The 22,106-nt window shown below is 44.8% G+C and overlaps 1 protein-coding gene across 1 annotated transcript in view; it reads right to left on the bottom strand.

Annotated features, from left to right (window-relative positions):
* Window positions 1–10,543, bottom strand: part of LOC143288627 (protein-glutamine gamma-glutamyltransferase E-like) — a 31,996-nt gene extending 21,453 nt beyond the window's left edge. Inside the window, exons 1-5 of the mRNA XM_076597282.1 lie at window positions 10,438–10,543; window positions 3,639–3,943; window positions 2,278–2,517; window positions 1,666–1,992; window positions 1,102–1,223 (exon numbers count right to left, since the gene is read on the bottom strand). Coding sequence (XP_076453397.1) covers window positions 1,102–1,223; window positions 1,666–1,992; window positions 2,278–2,517; window positions 3,639–3,912 — 963 coding nt within the window. The 5' untranslated portion in view covers window positions 3,913–3,943; window positions 10,438–10,543. The remainder of the gene's footprint in view (window positions 1–1,101; window positions 1,224–1,665; window positions 1,993–2,277; window positions 2,518–3,638; window positions 3,944–10,437) is intronic.
* Between the last annotated feature and the right edge of the window lie 11,563 nt (window positions 10,544–22,106).

The raw sequence follows: 22,106 nt of genomic DNA, 5'->3' as shown, positions 1-22,106 counted from the left end.
CTTAAAACCCACCTCTTCCCAAAATAGCCTCCCTTGCCTGCCCTTCCTTATTTTTAGTTTCTACAGTTTTAGAGTCATGCGTGCGTGTGAATGACTGGTGCGAAAGCGCTTTGATTTGTCTCTGCACAGCGCTATATAAATACCATTATTATTATTATTATTATTATTATTATTATATACACTGAGGAGGAAGGCGGCAGAGTGGTGAAGACGGTCATCTGCCGATACAGAGAGTCCGGGAGGATCTGGGTTCACGCCCTATCTCCCAAGGTTGACAGGAAAATCGAACTGAGCGTCTATAATCAAGTCATTCGGATGAGACGATAAACCGAGGTCCCGTGTGTAGCATGCGATTGGCGCACTAAAAAAAGAACCCATGGGAACGACAGTGTTGTCCTCTGGCAAAGTCCTGTAGAAGACATCCATTCTTTTAGGTACACACACACACACACACACACACACACACACACACACACACACACACACACACACACACACATTATGCATGCATGCACTCAAGGCCTGACTAAGTGCGTTGGAGGTTTCACTGCTGGTCAGGTATCTACCCAGCAGATGTGGTGGAAAGTGTATGGATTTGTCCGAACGCAGTGACGCTTCTCCTTGAGAACCTGAGAACTGAAACTGAAAACTATGCACTCGCAGACAACAAGGAGGGAGGAAGAAGGGAGGTGCCTCTTCTTCAACTGCAACTCCCACGTTCACTCATAATGTTCACGAGCGGGCTTTGTACGTGTATGACCGTTTTTACCTCGCCATGTAGGCAGCGATACTCCGTTTTCGGGGGCTGTATTCTGGTCTGGGTATGTTCTTGTTTGCATAACCCACCGAACGCGGACAGGATCTTTTACGTGCGTGTTTTGGTCTTATGCTTGCGTATACACACGAAGGGGGCTCAGACACATGCAGATCTGCACATAATCATGCTGACCTGGGAGATCGGAAAAAATCTCCACCCTTTAACCCACCAGGCGCCGGTACCGAGATTCGAACCCGGGACCCTCAGATTGAAAGTCCAGCGCTTTGTCAACCACTCGGCTACTGCGCCCGTCGGAAGGGGAGCTAAAAAGCTAGTGGACGCACCTGTCCGTAGATCCACTCGGAGCCCGGGTCGCTGTCGTTTGATCTGCGGAAGACCAGGCCTCTGTTGTTGAGCACGTACTCATTCAGCAGGGACTTGTCCTCCGTGAAGAACACCTGGTCCCCTGGAACATGGAATGGCAGTGATACCCTCACACACACCCTCCACGTGATGGAGTGGTCACTCTGTCTGTCTGTCTCTTTGTGCGTCTGTCTGAGGGTATGTCTCTGTCTGTCTGTCTGTGTTTGTTTGTCTCTGTCTGTATGTCTGTCTATCTGTCTGACTGTCTCTCTCGTTCACACACACACACACACACACACACACACACACACACACACACACACACACACACACACACACACTACAGAGAGCGAGAAAGAGACTCAGAACTCAGAACTCAGAACTCAAAACGTTTTTATTTTGAAGGACAAAGATTTTAGGCATAGCCAATTCTTCCAATCTGTCCTTGCTAATCTACATCTGAGAGAGACTGAGACAGAGACAGACAAAAGACAAAGACACAGAGACACACACAGAGACACAGCCACATGGACAAACTGACTGACCAGGGGACCAAGGGTTGAAGAGGATGACCAGGGACTCAGGGTGGTCATAGTCCAGCCGGTCAGCCTCCTCGCCATCCCATCCCTTCAGGGCGGTGCGCACCTTCAGGTCCCACTCCCCCACCAGACAGTCCCCCGGAATGTGCAGCATCACCTCCAGGCCGGAGCCCGGAGAGCGCACCACCCGGGCCCCCCAGCCCTTGTGTGTAGGGGGGAAAGCCTCCCCCTCCCTCCTCTCCACGTCCAGCTTGAGGGCCACGTCCAGGGGGTTGTCCCCGGGCCATCTCTCGTCGTCATCGTCGTCGTCACCGTCCGAGTCTCCCTCGTCGTCTGTGGAAAAAAGAAAAAAAAAGTGAAAGAAAAAAAGAAAAAAGTATCAGGGATTGATGGGTTTTGAAGTGACCGCCTCCTGGTCCACTTTATTTTTCCGTTTCTGTCTCACTCTGTCTGTGTCTCTGTCTACCTCTCTCCCCCAACTCTCTCTCTCAGTCTGAATACTCTCTCTCCTTCTCTGTCTCTGTCTCTCTATCTCTCTCTCTCTCTCTCTCTCTCTCTCTCTCTCATCTCCACCACAACCCTCACCCCCACCCTCCAGCCACTCACGGCCCCACCCACCTGGAGAAAGGATGAACTCGAGATCGTCGCGCGCCTCGTCATAGGGTCGGTCAAAGGTCAAGGTCAGGCGGAACTCCTGACCTCTTCTCAGCACGAGGTGACGGTCTCGTCGCTCTGACGAGGTGCAGTCGTACTGAGAGGTCACGTGCTTCTCCGTGTTCTCGTCCACGTGAAGGTCAAGGTTATTCACGGTCAAGGTCTTCTCTCTGCGGGCTTCCTCTTCCGAGATCCTGCGCCTCTCTGTGGGGAAAGGAGGAATGGAAGTTTCAGTTTCACTTTCAAGGAGACTCCAAAGCGTGCCCTCAGTTTCAGTTTCAGTTTCAAGGACGCTTCAAAGCGTCCCCTCAGTTTTAACTTCAAGGAGGCTCTAAAACCTGCCTGCCTCCGGTTTCAATTTCAGTTTCAAGGAGTATTCAAAGCGTGCCTATTGTACTGCTTCAGTTTCAGTTTCAGGAGACTTCAAAGCGTGCTTTCAATTCTAACTTCAGGGGAGGCTCTGAACATGCTTTTGGTTTCAATTCCAGTTTCAAGTGGACTTCAAAGCGTGCATTCTGCTTCAGTTTCAGTTTTAAGGATGCTTCAAAGCGTGCCTTCTGTTTCATTTTCAGTTTTGAGGATGCCTCAAAGCGTGCCTTCTGTTTCATTTTCAGTTTTGAGGATGCCTCAAAGCGTGCCTTCTGTTTCATTTTCAGTTTTCAGGATGCTTCAAAGCGTGCCTTCTGTTTCATTTTCAGTTTTGAGGATGCCTCAAAGCGTGCCTTCTGTTTCATTTTCAGTTTTGAGGATGCTTCACAGCGTGCCTTCTGTTTCATTTTCAGTTTTGAGGATGCTTCAAAGCGTGCCTTCTGTTCAGTTTCTGGAAGGCGTCGAAGTCTGCCTTCAGTTTCAGTTTCAGTTTCAAGGCGTTGTTACAGCATGTGGACTGATCGATCTACATGCACTTCACCACGTCAGTTTTGTTTCTTTGATCAAAAAAAGAAAAAGAAGAAAAAAAAAAAAGAGAATGAAGCAGATGCCTGACTCTTGTTTTCTTCCTCTTCTTCTTACTACTGCTACTACTGCTACGACTACTATTACTACTGCTATCATTAGTAGTAGCAGCAGTAGTAGTAGCAGTAGTCGTTTGAGCCCAACAGACACTAAAACTTCCCCCCTCCACCCCCTCCACCCCACCCACACCCCTCCACCCCCACCCCCACACACACAGACACGAACAACACTCCCCCCCCCAACCCCCCGCCTTCACCCCCCCCTCACTCCCCCCCCCCCCCACACACACACACACAGACACCAACAACACTCCCCCACCCTCACCCGCCCTCACCCCCCCCCCACACACACACACACACACACACACACACCTTCCCTCCGCAGTCGGCGGTTGTCCCTCTCCTCCTCCCAGGCCACCTCTCTGGCCGACAGCCAGGGCCGCAGCCGCCGGTCCCGCCACCTCCTGCCCAGGGCCCCCCTGTAGTTGAGGGGGTGGGAGGGGCGGGTGGGGCCGTACACGCGGCGCCGACCGCGGTGTCTGCCTCCCTCGCGTCTTCTGCCGCCGCGATGAGGATGCCCGTAGTTGTGCCCGTGGTGCCCGTGGTGCCCGTGGTGCCCGTGTGCCGGCAGATTGTGGCGGTACATGGCTCCAGCAAGTCTGGACCTGTGTCGTCAGCTGGGGAACACACCAGGTGTATAGGTTAAAAGTTTGATAATCAAACTCCTTGAGCTACTCAAGCGCGTTGGGTTACGCTGCTGGTCAGGCATCTGCTTGGCAGATGTGGTGTAGCGTATATGGATTTGTCCGAACGCAGTGACGCCTCCTTGAGCTACTGAAACTGAAACTAATCAAAGGTGCAGCCAACATTGTTGTCTTATTTATTTAATTATTTATTTATTATTATTATTATTATTTTATCATTATTTTCATTACTGCTACCTTTTTTATTTTTTAATATCATAATTATTATTGATTTATTTATTTATTTATGTAAGCTTATATATATTTTTTTTTTCTCAAGGCCTGACTAAGCGCGTTGGGTTACGCTGCTGGTCAGGCATCTGCTTGGCAGATGTGGTGTAGCGTATATGGATTTGTCCGAACGCAGTGACGCCTCCTTGAGAAACTGAAACTGAAACTGAAGCAGCCAACAACCATCTACCGAAAGATCGAGTCATCAGCCCCATCCACATGTAATATGCAGCTTTTGTTCAAACGTGTGTGTGTGTGAGTGTGTGTGTGTGTGTGCATGTGTGTGTGCATGTGTGTGTGTGTGTGTGTGTGTGTGTGTGTGTGTGCGTGCGTGCAGTGCGTGCATGTGTGAGTATACACAAGTTTTTATATTGCTATGCAGTTGTATGTATCCTAGTTTCTACTGTATCTGTGTTTGTGTATGATTTTCGATTTATGTTCGTATCTTGTTATGTACTGTCCCCCCCCTCCCCTCCCCTCCCAATATTCCTTGTGACCCCGGTACACTTGGTAATAAGGACACATTCTATTCTATTCTATTTTAAAGGCTGAAGGAAGGAGGAAAGATTGCAGAATGGTTACGACGCTCAACACGATACGACTACGAATGTTTTAAACTGATCAGGCCTTTGTACCATATTGATTTAATTAATAGAGGTTAAGGTCACCTGTTATTACAGACAGTCCGTGAGAGTCTGGGGGTTCAGATTCCACTCTCGCCCCCCCCCCCCCCCCCCCCCCCCTCACCGCCACCCCCCCCCCCCCCCCCCCCCCCTCCCCCCCAAGTTTGACTGCAGTGCAAAAATCAAACTGAGCGTCCTGCCCTGGACTTCGTAAATACTTTCCTAACATGTATGTTTGGAATTTGGCATGGATATGTATGTACTCAGGAGGAAGGTGGCAGAATGGTTAAGACGCTCATCTGCCGATACAGTGAGTACGTGAGAGTCTGGGTTCGAATCCCACTCTCGCGAGAGAGAGAGACAGACAGACAGAGGCAGACACACACACACACACACACACACACACACACACACACACACACACACACACACACTTTTATTCCTCACTGTCATTAACTTAAAAGCTTTTGTGACAAGGGGGTACAGTGGCGCTTTTTTTTTTTTTTTTTTTTAAATTCCTGTCATTCAAACAAAGAATGTAATGATTACAGAAACTAATGGGGATGAATTTCATTTCGTTGTTTTAGAATGTCCGTAAGATAATAAAGAAATTCGAAACAGACTGATGACCAATTAAACATCGATCACATTCATCAAAGTTTGGTTATTGGCAGAAAAGTATTGGTTCCTGGGAAGAAACTACAACTTGATTTGAGTAAATTCAGAAAAAGTTAAGGAATGATGAACGGTGTGTAACTTGTGGAATTTGTATGTAAGTGTGCTCAGTTTGTTATTTTCTTGTTAAATCATTCTTTTTCTTCTTCTTCTTCTTGTTCTCCTTCTTCTTCTCCTCCTTCCCTCCCCCCTCCTCCTCCTCACACACACACACACACACACACACACACACACACACACACACACCTGTGGGGATTAAACTGCGAGGTGGGGAGTGGAGGTGGGGTTTGGGGGTTTGGGGGGCTGGGGGGAGGTAGAGAGGGAGAAGGGGAGTTTATGGGAGTTGGTTGGGGGGGGGGGAGGGGAGAGAGAGAAAGAAAAGGTGAATGTCATGACCAAGTTCCCGTCAATATAGGTCTCTGAACGACAGGCAGACACTCGACTCCTAGCTGGCGTTTTGTTGATAGCCAGTGGAGCGGAACGACCGTTCCTTTCCCCTGCACCGCAAAATAATCAGATTGTGTGCTCCAACCGTCTTTATATTTTTATTTATTTATTTATTTATTTTTTTTTTTTTTATACTCCTTCACCCCCTTCACCCCCTACCCCATCCACCGCCACTCTGCATATCGATCACTGTTGTTGTTTTTTTTTTTTTTTAAGTAACTGCTTAATTGTGTGTTGTGCTAGTGCTGTGCTGTGTGTGTGGTGGGGGTGGTGGATTGGGGGGGGGGGGGGGCAGGGGGCTGGGGGGGAGGGAGAGGAACTGGGGAGGTGTTTATGTGTTGTCACGGTGCTCTGTGTGTGTTGTGGTGTGTTTGGGGGGGGGGGGTGTAGTAGTAGTAGTCGTAGTAGTAGTAGTAGTAGTAGTAGTGTGTGTGTGTGTGTGTGTGTGTGTATTAGAAGTAGCAGTAGTATTATCATCACCAAAGAACGGAACAAATGTGAACACACACACACACACACACACACACACACACACACACACACACACACACACACACACACACACACACACACACACACACTGGGAGCAACCCGTGTCTATGCTTTCAGACAGGACTGATGACGAGGTGTACAGTTAAACACCACCAGAGAGCATACGATAACTTCATGTTGAAAGCAAATATACAAAATAAACATTTACTTATCGATTCTGTTCACGTTTTTTTTCCTTTCTCAAGTGGCCCTCTTCAACGTGAGTGTGCTGGCGAGATGGCGTGTGTGTGTGTGTGTGTGTGTCTGTGTCTGTGTCTGTGTGTGTGTGTGTGCTGGGGAGAGGGGCGTGCGCGTGTATGAGTGTGCGCATGCACTTGCGCTCACATGTACGTATGCATAGCCTATGCGTCAACAATCCTACCGTGTTTTGTGTCTGTATGTTACTTTCCGATTACAGTTTGTACCCTTGATGTATTATACCCCCTTCTCCCCCAGCCCCCATTTCTATATTCCTTGTCACCCTTGAACACTTGCACACACAAAAAAAGAAGAAGAAAAAAAGACACTTTGTATTGTGTTGTACTGCACTCAATTGTATTGTAATGCATCGTGTTGTATTGCATTGCTTTGCATTGTATTGTATCATATTGTATTACATTTTATTGCATTGCGTTCCATTGCACTGGGTTACGTTGCGTTGCATTGTAATGCATTGCATCGTATTGTATTGTATCTTATTGTGTTGTGTATTGTATTGTATATTATAAACTGTATTGCATCGTATTGTATTACATTGTATTATATTATTTAGTATTGTATTGTATTGTTTAGTATTGCATCGTACTGTATTGCATTGCAATGTATTGCAGTGTATTGTATAGTATATTGTAAACTGCATTGTATTGTATTGTTTAGTATTGCATCGTATTGTATTGCATCGTATTGTATTGTATTGCAGTGTATTGTATTGTATATTTTATTGTATTGTATTGTATCGTATTGTATTGTATTGTATTGCAGTGTATTGTATATTGTAAACTGTATTGTTGGAATAACTAGCACCCAGACCACCACTGAAGGTCTAGTGGAGGAGAAGGGAGTAAAGAAAGATCCCGGTCCATATAATCATTGGATTCGAACCCGTACACCACTCGATTCCTAGACGGGTGATATTACCACAAGGCCACCTCTCCACCCCCACCCCTTGACAGACTCCCGCCTTCTTCTTCGTTCGTGGGCTGCAACACCCACGTTCACTCGTATGTACACGAGTGGGCTTTTACGTGTATGACCGTTTTTACCCCCGCCATGTAGGCAGCCACACTCCGTTTTCGGGGGTATGACCTCCGACTGACACCTGGTAGGGGATGGGAGGGGTGGTGGCGGTATAGGGGAAGGGGTGGATGGGTGGGTAGTGGATGGGACAACAACATTTATCTGTTGATATGTTATTTACCCAGTGCTTCGTTGGAAACAGATCAGTGTTGTGTAATGGCTCACGGCAGACAGCTGAAGTTCCGATACATTCCTTTCCCACCCGACAAACGGTGCCAAGCGGGTGGAGCCAAAGACCGACCATTACGGGGAGCGCATGTATCATGTAGGTAAATCAAGTCTTTAAAGAAAAACCACACACACACACACACACACACACACACACACACACACACACACACACACACACACACACACACACACACACTACCAAAAAACAAACAAACAGGCAAACTTTTTCCCCCGTCCAATCGTCGAAAAAAAAAAAATTGACTCGCATATAACTTTCTGATTGCACTCAATCATTTTTTTGTTTTCTGTAGCAACGTGGCACTTAATGTACGTTCTGTTATGGAAGCAAACACACCCACACCCATAACCCCTTCTCCCTCTTCCCGCCCCTCCCTTTACCCCCCCCCCCCCCCCCCCCCCACCCCACCCCACCCCACACACACACACAAATACATTGAGGATCAACAAGAGGCGCAATGACTTGTAACAAAAAACAAACCAGTTGGGCGACTGTTCTTGCTTCGAGTTCAAACCTGTCCCTCCTTGAAACATCCGTTCGTGTGCAAGCAGTCAAACTGAAAGTAGGACAGTAGGAGGAGGAACATGGGGGGAGGGGGGCGAGGGGGCTGGGGTGGGGGGGAGAGGACGTAAGGGTGTGTGTGGAGGGGGGGGGGGGGCGCGTGCGCACCCTGCACGCACACAGGTTACTGCCTGTTCAGCACAACAAGATCAGTCAACTGACTCGACTGACAGTACATGTCTGCTGCCTCTATCCAAGGCTGTACATGTAATTGCTTCACACAACACAAAACACACACACACACACGTACGCACACACACACACACACACACACACACACACACACACACACACACACACACACACACACACACACTCACACACCCGTGCTCGAGCACTCGCGTGCACACATGCAGACACACGTTCGCATGCACCTCGCCCACACAAAGTGCAAAACTTGAGATGTTGGTTGTTATGCTTTTTTCTCGGCATTGTAAACGCCACGAGCATAACAGAGATGAACGCATATAATTATGTTATCATTACTGCTCTGCTATTGTTGCTGCACCAGAGTAGTAGTAGTAGCAGCAACAGCAGCAGCAGCAACAACAACAACAGCAACAACAACAATAGTCGTAGCAGTAATTGTTGTTGTTTTTGTTGTAAATGTTGTTGGCACTGTCATATCATTATCATTGTCGCTGTTATTATCATCATCAATTATATTATTAATACAAAACCGGATCTCAGTCGTCGTCGTAGTAGTAGTAATGTAATAATAATAATAACAATAATCATCGTCATCATCATCAGAATCATAATCATAATGTACATTTATATAGCACCCTTTCTCTCTAAGAGCTCAGGGCGCTTTATATGAAAGAAAAATATTACAAGTTACATAAAACATTCATAACCACTCTTTCTCAAAAAACCCCTCCCTTCCTCCCCCCCACCCCCACCCCACACACACACAAACACACACTCCCCCTCCCACTCTACATACATCCAAAGTGAGCTGACATGGGTGGTGTTGGAGAACAAGGAAGCCGAGAGTGCTCGCAGATAGGTTTTAAAAAGATGAGTTTTTAGCGATGAGCGAAAAGCAGAAATAGAATCAGATGCACGGATATGATGAGGAAGGTTGTTCCAGATGTGAGGAGCAGCAAAGAAGAAAGAACGTTCACCATAGGTTCTCAAGAATACAATCCTGCATTGACAGAATCAGCTGTGTACTTGGTTTAGTTCAGACTTTTGTAGCTGAATATCATCAGCAAAAGAGTGGTGAAGAACAGAATGGCCAGAAATGACTACTACTAGTAGTAGTAGTAACTGTTGTTGTTATTGTTGTTGGTACTGTCATATTATCATCATTGTCATTGCTATCATTATCATCATCAGTATTATCATTAATACAAAATCGGCATCTCAGTCGTCGCCGTCTTCGCCGTCCTCATAGTAGAAGTAGTAGTAGTAGTAGTAGTAGTAGTTGTTGTTGTTGTTGTTGGCAGTGTCATGTTATTGTCATTGTCGTTGTTATCATTATTATCAGTAATATCATTAATACAAAATCGCATCTCAGTCGTCGTCATCGTCTTCGTCTTCGTCGTCGTTGTAGTAGTAGTTGTTGTTGATGTTGATGTTGTTATTGTTGTTGTTGGCACTGTCATAATTATTATCATTGTCATTGTTAATGTTATCAGAAATATTATTATACAAAAATCGCATCTGAGTCGTAGTAGTAGTAGCAGCAGCAGCAGCAGCAGTAGCAGTAGTAGTAGTAGTTGTTGTTGTTGTTGTCGGCACTGTCATGTTATGATCATTATCATAGTCATCATTGTTATTTTTACCAGTAATAATTATCATTGATACCGAAACGCAGGTCAGTGTCGTCAGTGACAGCACTGTCAAAGCTGTAAGCCTAGCGCACCAACCTGCCCACCCGTTCACAGCGATCTGCAGTTAGAAGGCACTGACTATAATCCTCACACCCCGACTGCAGCTTCCAACACTGTGCCAGACAAAACCCGCCACCCGTAATGCCACCCGTAATGCCACCCGTCAGTTCCGCCTCCTGGCCTACTTCTCTATCACACACGCACACACACAGAGAGACACGCGCGCGCACATGCCCACACATATACGCACGCACGCACACACACGCACACACACAGACACGCGCGCGCACATGCCCACACATATACGCACGCACGCACACACACGCACACACACACAGACACGCGCGCGCACATGCCCACACATATACGCACGCACGCGCACACACGCACACACACGCGCGCGCGCACACACACACACTGACATACACACGCGCACGCACACACGCACGCACACACACATACACGCACGCAAGCACACACACACACGCACACGCGCGAGCGCGCGCACACACACACACACATTCGCACGCGCGCGCGCACACACATACACACACACACTGTGTGTGTGTGTGTGTGCATGTCACGACACTGAGACAAGTTCGATTGAAAGTAATGCCAGCAAACGCGCATGCGCACTGAGATTCCCAGTGTGTCAGTTGTCCCGTTTCCAATGGCGACGACCTGTCACAACAAACATTACCTTGACCCCTTCAGCGCGCTCGCAATTTGTGTCAAGCTTTTACAATAGTGAGTCGAGAGAGAGACAGAGAGAGAAGGGGGGGGGGGGGAGAAGGGGGGGTCCTGGGGGTAGGGGGGCGGGGACGTCGGCGTGGGCGGGGAGGAGGGAGAACGGTGGGGAAGGGGTGGAGAGGGGAGAGTGGGAGTGATAGAAAGAAAAGAAAAGAAAAAAGGGGCTGGTGTGAGAAATAATTTATTCTTCTTTTTCTTCTTCTTCGTCGTTCATGGGCTGCAACTCCCACGTTCACTCGTGTACACGAGTGGGGCTTTTACGTGTATGACCGTTTTTACCCCGCTATGTAGGCAGCCATACTCCGTTTTTCATGGGTGTGCATGCTGGGTAGATATGTTCTTGTTTCCATAACTGCCCCACCGAACGCTGACATGGATTACAGGATCTTTAACAGTGCGTATTTCACTTGATCTTCTGCCAGCGTATGCACACGAAGGGGGTTCAGGCACAAACAGGTCTGCACATATAATTATGTTGACCTGGGAGATCGGAAAAATATCCACCCTTTACCCTTTAAGAAACTGAGAAATGGTAGCGAATCCCGAAGGCCGGATGGGCAGGTGGGTAGAGAGGGGAAGGCATCCAAACCATTTACATATATATATATATACATATATATATATATATATATATATATATGAGAGAGAGAGAGAGATTAAAAATATACATATATATTCGTGTGTTCAATGGTGAATGTTGTATCACTGCTTTCACGCCTGTCAGTGAAAGCCGAACGCTTCGACGAGCACAGAAAAGGGCTCTTGTACGTTGTCAGTGTCGTATTGACTGTGGTTTTGCAGCGTTATTGCCATTGCAGAAACATACAGTCACTGCCCCTTTTGAACGCCAGTGTGCCGGTGTATGATCCGTTTGCACAGAGAATTAACTGTGTCTCGGTGTGTCATGTGTAAGCTACATGTTCAGTGTAATAAAGAGTGTCTGTTTTGTCACGCTAAGCGCCAGAGACGGTTCAGAACTATTTTGGGGGGTGGGGTTGGGTGCGGTGGGACAGGGAAGGTAAATGCCTGCCTATAATGGCGTCCTAACCAAACCCTGGCAGCAACGGGTGCGGTGGTTATAACTGATGCTGGATTCTCGCCAGTTTCCCCGAGTTCGATCCGTCCACAGTCTTTTTTCTCCATTTCCCAGGTCACTGTACAAGCAGATCTGCTAGTGCCTGATCCATCGCGTGTACACACATGCAGAAAATCAAATAGGCACGTTAAATCGATCCTGTAATCCATGCTGGCGTTCGGTAGGTTGTGGAAACAAGAACATGCCCAGCATACATCCCCACGAAAACGGAGCACGGCTGCTGACATGAAGTGGAGTGATGGCCTAGAGGTACCGCGTTCGCCTAGGAAGCGAGAAAATCTGAGCACGCTGGTTCGAATCACGGCTCAGCCGCCGATATTTTCTCTCTCTCCACTAGACCTTGAGTAGTGGTCTGAACGCTAGTCATTCGGATGAGACGATAAACCGAGGTCCCGTGTGCAGCATGCACTTAGTGCATGTAAAAGAACCCATGGCAACAAAAAGTTTGTTCCTGGCAAAATTCTGTGGAAAAATCCACTTTGATAGGAAAAACAAATAAAACTGCAGGCAGGTTAAAAAAAAAAAGAAAAAAAAAAGGGGGTGGCGCTATAGCATAGCGACGCGCTCTCCCTGGGGAGAGCAGTCCGAATTTCACACAGAGAAATATGTTGTGATAAAAAAGAAAAAGAAATACAAATACAAATAAACCTGGTTGGGTAAAATACACATGAACACCCACTCCTACATAAGAGTGAACGGGGAGTTGCATGAAGCCCACGAACTCAGAAGAATCCTGGTATGGCAGCAAACACTTTTTTTAAATGATAACATGTGTGTCGTTATTACCAGCCATCATGAAACAAAACCGTACGTCGTTATGAAAGAAGCAGCTCGTCCTACCAGTCACTGCATGAGGTTCATGTGGTGTCAGCTTCCCTTTCGCCATTCGACAAATCTGTCTGGATGTCTTCTTCTTCTTCTTCTGCGATCGTGGCCTGCAACTCCCACATTCACTCGTATATACGCGAGTGGGTTTTTACGTGTATGACCGTTTTTAACCCGCCATGTAGGCAGCCATACTCCGCTTTCGGGGCTGCGCATGCTGGGTACATTCGTGTTTCCATAACCCACTGAACGCCGACATGGAATACAGGATCTTTAACGTGCGTATTTGATCATCTGCTTACGTATACACACAAAGGGGGTTCAGGCACTGGCAGGTCTGCACATATGTTGGCCTGGGAGATCGTAAAAATCTTCACCCTTTACCCACCAGGCGCCGTCACCGTGATTCGAACCCGGGACCCTCAGATTGAAAGTCCAACGCTTTAACCATTCGGCTATTGCGCACGTCGCCTGTATGTCCGAGTCAGTCTATGCTATTGTGAAACACACACACACACACACACACACACACACACACACACACACACACAGAGAAATAAGGCATTACTACCACCAGCACTAGTTTTTTGGACAATATTTATTATTTCCAATGTTTGTTGGTCTTTTTTTTTTTTGTCTTTTTTTTTTAGGTTTTGATCTTTTTTGGTGTGTGTGTGTAAAGTATATATCAAAGCTGGATACTTAAAGAACAAAGGATTGTTGCCTTATCAGGAAGACTAGATCCAAACACTCAAACACCACTCTCACTACTTATATCTTTACGTTCATCTTTAGTTGTTTAAAGCCCATTCAGTTGACCACATGGGGCCATGTCGGAACTGACAAACTAAAATATGCTAGCCTTGTAGAAAATGAAGATGAAGAAGAAGAAAAAAAAAAAAAAACTTAGAGAAAGCATACGAATTAAGACATAAACCTTGAACAGCCCTCGGAAATTGACCATTCCTTCAAACTTTCATCATAGGATGAAAAAAGTAACCTGTACATGAACATATTCATACTTAATAAACAAATATATATATATATGTTATTGATCTTCATTGTTCTATCTATTGTTATTATTATCAGTAGTATAATTACAATATTATTTCCTCTTTTTCAAAAATCGATTATATATTTTATTATCTACATTTATTCATCTATTTCAGACTTATTATTAACATAATTACTTTCTTAACTATATTACTATGTTGACAACTCTTCTGCAGTAACATTGGTATTGACGTCAAACGTAGGTGATGACGTACTTACAGACTTACGTCACGGACAAGACGCTCTCCTGAGGAAGCCCTGTGGGCAAAAAGTTAGGAGAGGAAAAAAATGGAGGACAATTCTTTTCTTTTGGGTTTTATTTGGCATTTACATACATACATATATATGTATATATATTTTTTTAAATAATTTTTTAAACATTTTTTTAAATGTCAACTGGCACCATTGTGCCCAGACGCAAAAAATGAAAACAATGCATATCGAGTGCGAAATTATCAAGCGCAGAAAACACACACGCACACACACACACACACACACACATTCATGGCTCTCTAACAAAAAATACATGTGCACGGCCGAGCAAGGCAGGGGGAAAAAAAGGAAGCAAGCATGAGATGGCAGAAAGAATAGAGCGATGCCAGAAACAAAGACAGCGACTGAAAAGGGGGGAATTTCTGGCACAAAATTTCCAGAATGTGGGGATACTATATTTACAGACCACTATAATCATCCAAACTGCGCAACAAAGAGACCTTTAGTTCAGGTTGTTTGTTTGCTTTTGTGTGTGTGTTTGTTGTTGTTGTTGTTTTTTTTGTTTTGTTTTTAATTCTACAAGGATTATATATAATTTAAGCGTTTCCGTAACATTTGAATGAATCATACTATCATCCCAGATAGCACGCAAACGTTTTTAAAATGTTTTATTTTGGTTCACTTGGTGTTAAGTGGTTTACTGGTTCTAGGTAAATGTTTAAAAAACGTTTTTTTAAACGTCCACACAGGCATTTTATAAACGTTTTTAAAATGTTTGCATGCTGTCTGGGATGCCCCCCAAAGGAGCTAAAAACAATGGGTTTAAGATAAAATAAAAATTCTACAAGGATTAACTATAATTTCTTCATTTTCAGAAACACTTGAATGAATCATACTATTATGCTCCCTCAAAGGAAAAAAACCCAGCTGTTTATTAAAGCCGTAATCTGGAAGTAAATGATGCTTTTTTTCAATTAAAAAGTAATAAAAAATACATTGAATGTAAGAAAAGAAAAAAACAGTTCATAAAGAAGTAAACAATGGCATACAGAACGCACATTCAAATGTGAACATATGCATGCACACACACACACACAAACGCACACACACACCAAAAGTCACATAAAAGCACACACACACACACACACACTGTCTACAAATAGAGTTGTTCAATAAAAGAGCACCTGGGTTTGACTGCCCCCTACCACCTGTTCCCCTAAAAGGGAGCATGGCTGCCACAAGCGCCTACACCTCGCTACAACCAGTCGTACTTCAAACATATAAAACGTCTAAGCCTGAAGTGTAAAACCAAGTGCTGAAGTAAGCTGCTACATCAATAAATGCACAAGAAAAAAAAATCCACCTAAAAAGAATCCACCACTCGCATATAAAAGTGCAACCAAGAGTATTATCAATACAGAACAAGAAAAAGAAAAAAGCCCCAAGTTATGCAGCCTTTCAGGTCCTGTTCTCACTGTGACCTCAGTTTCCATACCACTCCACTTCCATGCCTGGGGTGAGTTCATATCAAGGCGTTCAGTGTCGGCAGACCCATGGAAGGGCTCGTCGTTGGAGGGATGTGGTGGTGGTGGTCTCTACACTGTGACCTCAGTTTCCATACCACTCCATTTCCGTGCCTGGGGTGAGTTCATATCAAGGCGTTCAGTATCGCCAGATCCATGGTAGGGCTTGTCGTTGGAGGGATGTGGTGGTTGTGGTCTCTACACTGGAAGGGACACTCACTCGGTCTGGCTGAGAGACGAAGCGATTGTTTTCGTTGTCAGAAGGCAGCTTAAACAGTAAAGCGGTGTCCTGCGTATGTTGAATCAGAACAGGTACACCTGAACACTGTCTGAATGTCTTGGCTTGGCAGCAGCGCAGGGTCTCCTCTGGTGTGTGGCTGTGTTTGGGGGGTGTGGGAGTAGTGCAACTGAAACGTTGCAGATAATGGACCAACAACAACAACAACAAAAATTATATTAACAAAAATAATAATTATTTTATTATTATATATATATATATATATATATATATATATATATATATATATATATATATATATATATATATATAAATACATATAGAATCAAAACAAGAATAAGAAAAAATGTCATGGAGTTTTCTTCCAAACATGCTTGTGCCTGTACACACTCGTTCAAATTATTGTTGCAATATCTATCAGTTGTGCAATGGTAGCAATGTTTGTCAGTTGTGCTTGTAGAAGATATTTGCTGCAATGTTTATCACATGTATTTACACACATTTGTTGCAATGTTCAATGGTTGTGTCTGTGCATGCATATTGCAATGATAATCAATTGTATTTAGACATACATGCTACAGTGTTTTTTAGTTATGGGTATACACTTGCTGGGTATGTGTACCTATTCACATTTCATGTGAAATTTATCATTTGTGCACGCATGCATTCCTTGTAATAATCATTAATGCTTACATACATTTTTAAAACATAAATACATACACATGCAGAGAAAACATACAGGCAGTGGTAACATCATTTTTTCTCACCACCTCAGCATCATCAGTGTTCACAAAAAGAAAAACAAGGAATCTGTTCTGGTGAGGGGCATAAAGCAAACCACTGTAGAAAGTCCCCCAAGGGTGGGTGGGGGAAGCGGGGAGAGGAAAAGCACCAGTACATATGCACTACCTCTGAATCACATATGTGGTGGTCCTTGTGTGGAATGTAAGCACACAATATGACATCTGTCAATACACATTGCTTGAAAAAAAAAAAAAAAAGAAATAACGGAATACAATCCAATGATTCATCATAGTCCCAGTGAACAAAGCGGCTTTGTGATTCTTGCTGCTGACTGTGTGCATGTGTGTGTGTGTATGTGTGTGTGTGTGTGTGTGTGTGTGTGTGTGTCTGTGTGTGTGTGTGTGCGCGCATGTGTTTTCGGACCAGTGTCTCTATAGTGTGTGTTCTTGTGGGTGGGTGTTCACTGGGTGTGTGCAGGTTCGTGCTGTGCGTATTTGTTTTCTCTGTGTGTGTGTGTGTGTGTGTGTGTGTGTGTGTGTGTGTGTGTGTGTGTGTGTCTGTGTGTGTGTGTGTGTGTGTGCATGTGTTTTCGGACCAGTGTCTCCATATAGTGTGTGTTCTTGTGGGTGGGTGTTCACTGGGTGTGTGCAGGTTCGTGCTGTGCGTATTTGTTTTCTGTGTGTGTGTGTGTGTGTGTGTGTGTGTGTCTGTGTGTGTGTGTGTGTGTGTGTGTGTGTGATTGTGTGTATGTGTGTGTGTGTATGTGTGTGTGTGTGTGAGTGAGTGAGTGAGTGAGTGAGTGCATGCGTGCGTGCGTGCGTGCGTGTGTGTGTGTGTGCACCAAGAACAGTAATACCGATATATATTTTCTTTTCCCTTGCATGTCTTCATTATGCTGTTTCATGCCATTATGCAATATTCTACACACAATGTTTCATGGCAAGCGCTTAGAGCCCACTTTAAGGGGCAGATTTGCGCCATATAGGCATATAGGCATGTAAGTACTAAATCATATCATCACCATTGTCGTTAATTATCATCAGTCACCGGTTTTTTGTGCGTCACCTAAGAACGCATGCACTGCTGACATGGACACTATTCTACATATAATGTTTCACAGGAAGCGCTTAGAGCCCACTTTAAGGGGGCTGGGGGGAGGGGGGTGGGTTGCAACATAAGTATCATCAGTGTAAGTACTAAATCATATCATCATCATCATCAATCACCGGTTTGTTTTTGTGCGTCAGCACAGAATGCAAGCGCTGCTGACATGGACACTATTCTACATACAATGTGTCATGGGAAGCCCTCAGAGCCCACTTTAAGGAGGGGATAGGGTGGGGGTTGTGCCGTATGTAACTGTTAACTGCAACTGGACACACTGACACAGTTAACTGCTGCTAGACACTGACACTGCCACCGTTAACTGTTACTAGACATTGACACAGCCACCGTTAACTGTTACCAGACATACCAACTGTTAACTGCAAACTGGACACACGGACACATTAACTACTGCCAGACACTGACACTGCCACCGTTAACTGTTACTAGACACTGACACTGCCACTGTTAACTGTTACTCCACACTGACACAACCAGTTATCTGCCACTAAACACTGACACAGCATCAGTTAACTGCCACTAGCTACTGGCACAACAACTGTTAACAACTACTAAACGCTGACACTGTTAACAGCTACTTCACACTGACACAACCACAGAGTCTGGAAGCTAGGGGACGGGGCAGCAGTAAGCAATCTTAGCAACCTCAAAGTTTGCTAACCGTTAATTAACACGTTTCCTAAAATCTATTAACTCTCTCCATACAAACGGCGAAAGAGACGACATTAACAGCATTTCACCCCAATTACCATCATCAAAATATTGCAAGAGGAAGGCTCTTATACTAAAGAGGTGAATATTGACAAAGAATACCACAATTCTTACGACGGAAGCTAAAGGTTGGGTCATTCAGACACCCACTACACATCTGAGGGGTCTGTGTAGAGGAGAAGAGAGGACTGGCCGTACTGAGTGAGTTAAACACACCCTTGGAGAGTCCGTGGCCATCTTGGTTCTTGCGCATGTGCAACGAATGGCCAGTGAAATCTTCAGATCCAAGAAATGCGGCGCAGTCGTGTGAAAATTGTGAATGCTGTGGAAACGTAGTGCTGCTGAACGCTGGTTATACCACCCATCCCTGGAGGGTGGCAAGGCCATGCCAGGAAGTGAGGAACAGACACTGCATGTATGATAGTCGTGTTCAACTGTGGCCATCAGAACAGCTGGGGAGGTAACTGCTGTCCCGACTATCTGGACTAGAAATTTATCACTGTGGAGAGTGTCTTGCCCAAGTGACATCCCTGCTCTCTCGGCCAAGAAGGTTTTTTGGACAGTCAGTGTTGGGATGGTTCCCAAAGGCCAGCTAGCCCCCGAGGCTGCAGCACTAAGAGCCAGTGCAGTTTTGCTCTCTAGTTTGAGAGTCATAGTCCTTCACAAAAGACTAAGCTGTAAATGACTTCCCATTGCAATGGAGAAACCATTGATAATACAGCTCTCACTCTGCTGTTGGCCCTACTGTGAACTTATGTCAATCTATGATATAAGCTCACACACACACACACACACACACACACACTGTATGTGGTAAAGTGAACTGGATCAGTGCACTCTGATAATGACAGTGATGTCAGTGTCCTTATAACATCCTGCATCAGTCCACTTCCATGACAACAATGCCAGTGTCGTTACAACGTACTGGAACAGTCCACTTTCATAACGACAGTGAATGTCATTGTTGTTTTAACATAGTGGAACAGTCCACTTTCATAACAACAGTGATGTCATTGTTGTTTTAACATAGTGGAACAGTCCACTTTCATAATGACAGTGATGTCATTGTTGTTTTAACATAGTGGACCAGTACGACAGTGAATGTCATTGTTGTTTTAACATAGTGGAACAGTCCACTTTCATAACGACAGTGAATGTCATTGTTGTTTTAACATAGTGGAACAGTCCACTTTCATAACGACAGTGAATGTCATTGTTGTTTTAACATAGTGGACCAGTCCACTTTCATAACGACAGTGAATGTCATTGTTATTTTAACATAGTGGAACAGTCCACTTTCATAACAACAGTGAATGTCATTGTTGTTTTAACATAGTGGACCAGTCCACTTTCATAACGACAGTGAATGTCATTGTTGTTTTAACATAGTGGAACAGTCCACTTTCATAACGACAGTGATGTCATTGTTGTTTTAACATAGTGGAACAGTCCACTTTCATAATGACAGTGATGTCATTGTTGTTTTAACACAGTGGACCAGTCCACTTTCATAACGACAGTGAATGTCATTGTTGTTTTAACATAGTGGAACAGTCCACTTTCATAACAACAGTGAATGTCATTGTTGTTTTAACATAGTGGAACAGTCCACTTTCATAACGACAGTGATGTCATTGTTGTTTTAACATAGTGGAACAGTCCACTTTCATAATGACAGTGATGTCAGTGTTGTCATTAAATGCAGGATCAGTCCACTTTCATGAGCAATGATACTGGTGTTGTTATAATGTACTAGACCAGTCCACTTTCATGACGACAGTGATGTCATCGCAATGACAGATGGCAGATCTAGCGGTGACAACCCAGAAGAAGGGGGCGTGGCAGTGAATCAGCGAGGTCACACTGATCTGTCTCACTGAGGAGGGCAGCCACTGTCACACTCCCACATTATTATTATCATTATTATCATTATCATGAGCATTTACGCCTAATCTTGAAAATAAGCCCCAGGCGTTTACAAATAGAAAAACAACAAACAAACGAACAAAAAAAAACAACAAAAAAAACCCACATCAATATCAAAATGGAAAAAGAACTGAACATGAAATATAAAACATTATTAATGCATCACACCCACCCTCCCGAAGACACACTCGCAACCCACACAAGCACGCGTGCACGCACGCACGCATGCATACATGCACACACACACACACGTCATAGTACACAAACAAAAAAACCACCCAACAAATTCTGAAACTCTCACATCCAATGTGTGATTCCAGGAAAGGAACAATGAAAGGAAAATGAATCATGAAGCAATATTGCACTATTCGTCAGCACTATGTGTGCTGCCTGGGTGTGTACTATATTCTCAGGGTGTGAGCGCGCGTGTGTGTCATGCATGTGTGTGTGTGTGTGTATGTGTGCAAGTCTCTAAATCAGTGCTCGCGAGCGTGCATGCCGAAGAATACCTATGTTTCTGGTGTAAATGGTTGTGGTGTTCATATCTGGACTGAGTCTGTGAGTCTGTGAATCAAACATCCAATACCCGTGACACCCATAAATTTCCGCTGCCCATTTGTTCATGTGTTGTTGTTGTTGTTGTTGTTGTTGTTGTGGTGGTGGTGGTGGTGGTGGTGGTGGTGCCACACAGCTGAGTTGTGCCCTCACTCCCCACTTTTTCTGGCATGATTCTTATCTATTCCAATGGAAAATAATTATCACCAGAGATGTTGTGGTCGATGTCAAATCTGGACATAACTAAGTCAGTCCAGAACCCCCACCCCCTCAACCCCCCTGCCCCCCACTCCATCAAAAAAACCCAAAACAACAAAAAAAAAAACCCATCAACCAGGACACAACACTTCGCTCAACACATCACCAACACGAATATGGCACATCAAACCATAACGACACCATACTGCGACCAACAGCAGTAACACTAACTAACAGGGACATTATCCATCAGTCAACTTGGATTACAAAAAAATGAAAAAACCCACAAAAAAACCAGATAGACTGATAACATTGCAGAGTGGACAAGGTAAACCATTTGCAACAGGGAGACCCAGGCTTTTCACACACGACCATGAGACCTGCCAGGAGGAATCTGCTGACTGATCAGTTCTTCTGTACAGCGCCCAAACGACTCTTCACACAGTTGATGGAGAAGAAGAAGAAGAAGAAGAAGAAGAAGAAGAGGAAGAAGAAGAAACTTGGACACTGACCACCGAACCAAACCCTCTATCCTCACTCACTACATGGGACAGTCATCGGTACAGATGCTGGTGTGTGACTGACCTGTGGTCAAATCACAATCATCATTCTGCATTATGTTCCACCATGTACATGGACGTTAAACTGAAGAACACAGTGGAAAAATGTACGGTGTTCTATGGGAAAAAAACAAAAAAACAGACAGGAAAATGTACAGTGTTCTGTGAAAAAAAAGACAAAGAAAAAA

The sequence above is a fragment of the Babylonia areolata genome, chromosome 12, assembly GCF_041734735.1.
Source record: "Babylonia areolata isolate BAREFJ2019XMU chromosome 12, ASM4173473v1, whole genome shotgun sequence".
NCBI lineage: Eukaryota > Metazoa > Mollusca > Gastropoda > Neogastropoda > Buccinidae > Babylonia > Babylonia areolata.
This window is presented reverse-complemented; position numbering and strand designations above follow the sequence as displayed.